Below are 2,847 nucleotides of genomic sequence, written 5' to 3' on the forward strand. Positions count from 1 at the left end.
GTGGCATCCGGAACTGTTGTGGTTCAATTCAAAAGACCTCGGTCGATTTAACGATTTAACAAATAGAAAGAACAGTCAAGTGTGACACGGTGTATCCACACGAAGCAGCTGAAACGGTGATTGCGAGTTGGGAAACTGTCTCTCTGTAAAACAGTTGACTGACTGCTGTAAAAACAACCCGGGCTACCTGACATGATTCTAACGTTATTAAGCGGTTAAATTGAGTGAAATGTAATTCTTACCTTTATAGACTTGTCCTCGTATCGTCACAAGCAAGCTGATAGCAGCCAAGAGACGGTGCATAACTTTGTCCATGTCGAAACGGACAGCCGTCGTGTTAACCCCCCGGTAGCAGGGTTAATTTGAGAGAGATAAACTATTCTTCTGTCTGTCACAAGTTTAAATGTCTGCCTCCTTATAATTCGCATCTAACTGACAGAAAGATAATAAAAACTGTTATTTTCTCCCTTCTTCCTCGGTTCGGTGTGTGAGTGACCAACGGCTGCTCGGTCTTCGACTTCCAACTGACTTCGCGCAGGGAGGAATCTCAAGACTCCGGTATTACACCGGGAGGATAGAGTGGTTTCCGTTCCGCGAGCTCTCCCTGTCCGCTTTCTCTCTCTCTCTCTCTCTCTCTCTCTCTCTCTCGCTTTCTCTCTCTCTCTTTCTCTCCGGTAGTATCGGAGCTCTCTGACTAACTGTGCTGGCACGCGCGAGGCAGAAACAGAGATGTCCACCGGAACGCGGGAACGGATGGTAATCGGTCACCGTGTCCCCTCCTACTTCTTCTAATCGAGTTTTTTTTTTAAATTGAATTCAGTTTGGCATCTGTCTATCTACCTGCTTGTCTGTTTGTGAGAAAGTAGCATACATGTCTCACAGCCAAGTCAAATGGCAGGTACAGTAACTGCTGGACCAACATGATATCATAGGAAAACGTCAATCTGTCACGTTTTTGAAAAAAAGTTAAGAATCAATGTATTGAAATCAACCTATTTCAATACATTGCAGTCAATGGGAAGATATGAGGGTCAACCAATCAGAGGCAAAACTTGGGTTTTAGAAGTGGGGGGGACATAATTATTATTATGATTTTTTTTGTCCAGTCAAATAAACACTCCAAACAGCCTACCCGACCTCTCAGAGACTTCCGCTGGGTCCTAAAGCACACCGAGGTTCATTTTGTATCACTTTCCAATTATAAAACTGGGGGTTTGCAATTTTCTCCTGTGGAGGCAGTATATTAACGATGCCCCGAGTTTCACGATGCCCTGAGTTTAACGATGCCCTGAGTTTAACGATACCCTGAGTTTCACGATGCCCCGAGTTTCACGATGCCCCGAGTTTCACGATGCCCTGAGTTTCACAATACCCTGAGTTTCACGATGCCCTGAGCTTCACGATGCCCTGAGTTTAACGATACCCTGAGTTTCACGATACCCTGAGTTTCACGATGCCCTGAGTTTAACGATACCCTGAGTTTCACGATACCCTGAGTTTAACGATGCCCTGAGTTTAACGATGCTCGGAGTTTCACGATACCCTGAGTTTAACGATGCCCTGAGTTTAACGATACCCTGAGTTTCACGATGCCCTGAGTTTCACGATACCCTGAGTTTCACGATACCCTGAGTTTCACGATGCCCTGAGTTTCACGATGCTCTGAGTTTAACGATGCTCTGAGTTTGACGATGCAATGAGTTTAACGATGCCCTGACGATGGTCTGAGTTTGACGATGCAATGAGTTTAACGGTGCCCGGAGTTTAAAGATGCCTTGACGGTGCCCTGAGTTTAACGATGCCCTGAGTTTCACGATACCCTGAGTTTCACGATACCCTGAGTTTAACGATGCCCTGAGTTTCACGATGCTCTGAGTTTAACGATGCCGCGAGTTTCACGATGCCCCGAGTTTCACGATACCCTGAGTTTCACGATACCCTGAGTTTCACGATGCCCTGAGTTTCACGATACCCTGAGTTTCACGATGCCCTGAGTTTCACGATACCCTGAGTTTCACGATACCCTGAGTTTCATGATGCTCTGAGTTTAATGATGCTCGGAGTTTGACGATGCCCTGAGTTTAACGATGCCCTGAGTTTAACGATGCCCTGAGTTTCACGATGCTCTGAGTTTAACGATGCCCTGAGTTTAACGATGCTCTGAGTTTAACGATGCCCTGAGTTTAAAGATGCCCTGACGATGCTCTGAGTTTAACGATGCTCTGAGTTTAACGATGCTCTGAGTTTAACGATGCTCTGAGTTTCACGTCTTCACACTAAGAATTAACAGTTCTACAGAGGATGGAAGACAGTGTTTTTGTGTAACAGGAAGTGAACCTTAACACAGGACATCCTTATAAGGTCACGATTGATGGTGTGTGTGTGGACTGTTAGTTAGCTCAATCACGGGGGGGGGGGGGGGGGGGGCGCTAGGAGGTCATGGTTATGTGAGGGCTGTAGGTAATGCTTTTCTATGAAAGAACGATCTTGGTCTTTGTGGCACCAAGTGTTTACAGTGAAGAGTTCATTTCACATGGTCATGTGTAGGTTTGCGTTCACCGGGAGCTTCTATTGAAGAGCTTCTATTGAACGATCCCGTACCCGGGGATCTAACCTGAACTGTCGTGCCGTTGTCACTCAAAAGCATATTAACTCCAGGTCAGGCTTCAGGTATGGGGTCCCGACGAAGACAAGCCATGTGAAATTAACTCTTCACAGTGAACAAGGTGAACAAGGCCTTTCTTCCATAGAAAAGCATTTACCGACAGACCTCACAATGGTGTTTTAGAAAGAAGCCTTTTTCCCCGTTTTTTTCACCCACCTTCTCGCCATTAAATCAAGTTAGCG

General features: G+C 45.9%; 1 protein-coding gene across 1 annotated transcript in view; it reads right to left on the reverse strand.

Annotated features, from left to right (window-relative positions):
- Positions 1 to 949, reverse strand: part of LOC129813672 (receptor-type tyrosine-protein phosphatase mu-like) — a 652,787-nt gene extending 651,838 nt beyond the window's left edge. Inside the window, exon 1 of the mRNA XM_055866071.1 lies at positions 243 to 949. Within this exon, the coding sequence (XP_055722046.1) occupies positions 243 to 315 (73 nt within the window). The 5' untranslated portion in view covers positions 316 to 949. The remainder of the gene's footprint in view (positions 1 to 242) is intronic.
- Positions 950 to 2,847: the final 1,898 nt, after the last annotated feature.

Source organism: Salvelinus fontinalis, chromosome 17, assembly GCF_029448725.1.
Source record: "Salvelinus fontinalis isolate EN_2023a chromosome 17, ASM2944872v1, whole genome shotgun sequence".
Taxonomy (NCBI): Eukaryota; Metazoa; Chordata; class Actinopteri; order Salmoniformes; family Salmonidae; genus Salvelinus; species Salvelinus fontinalis.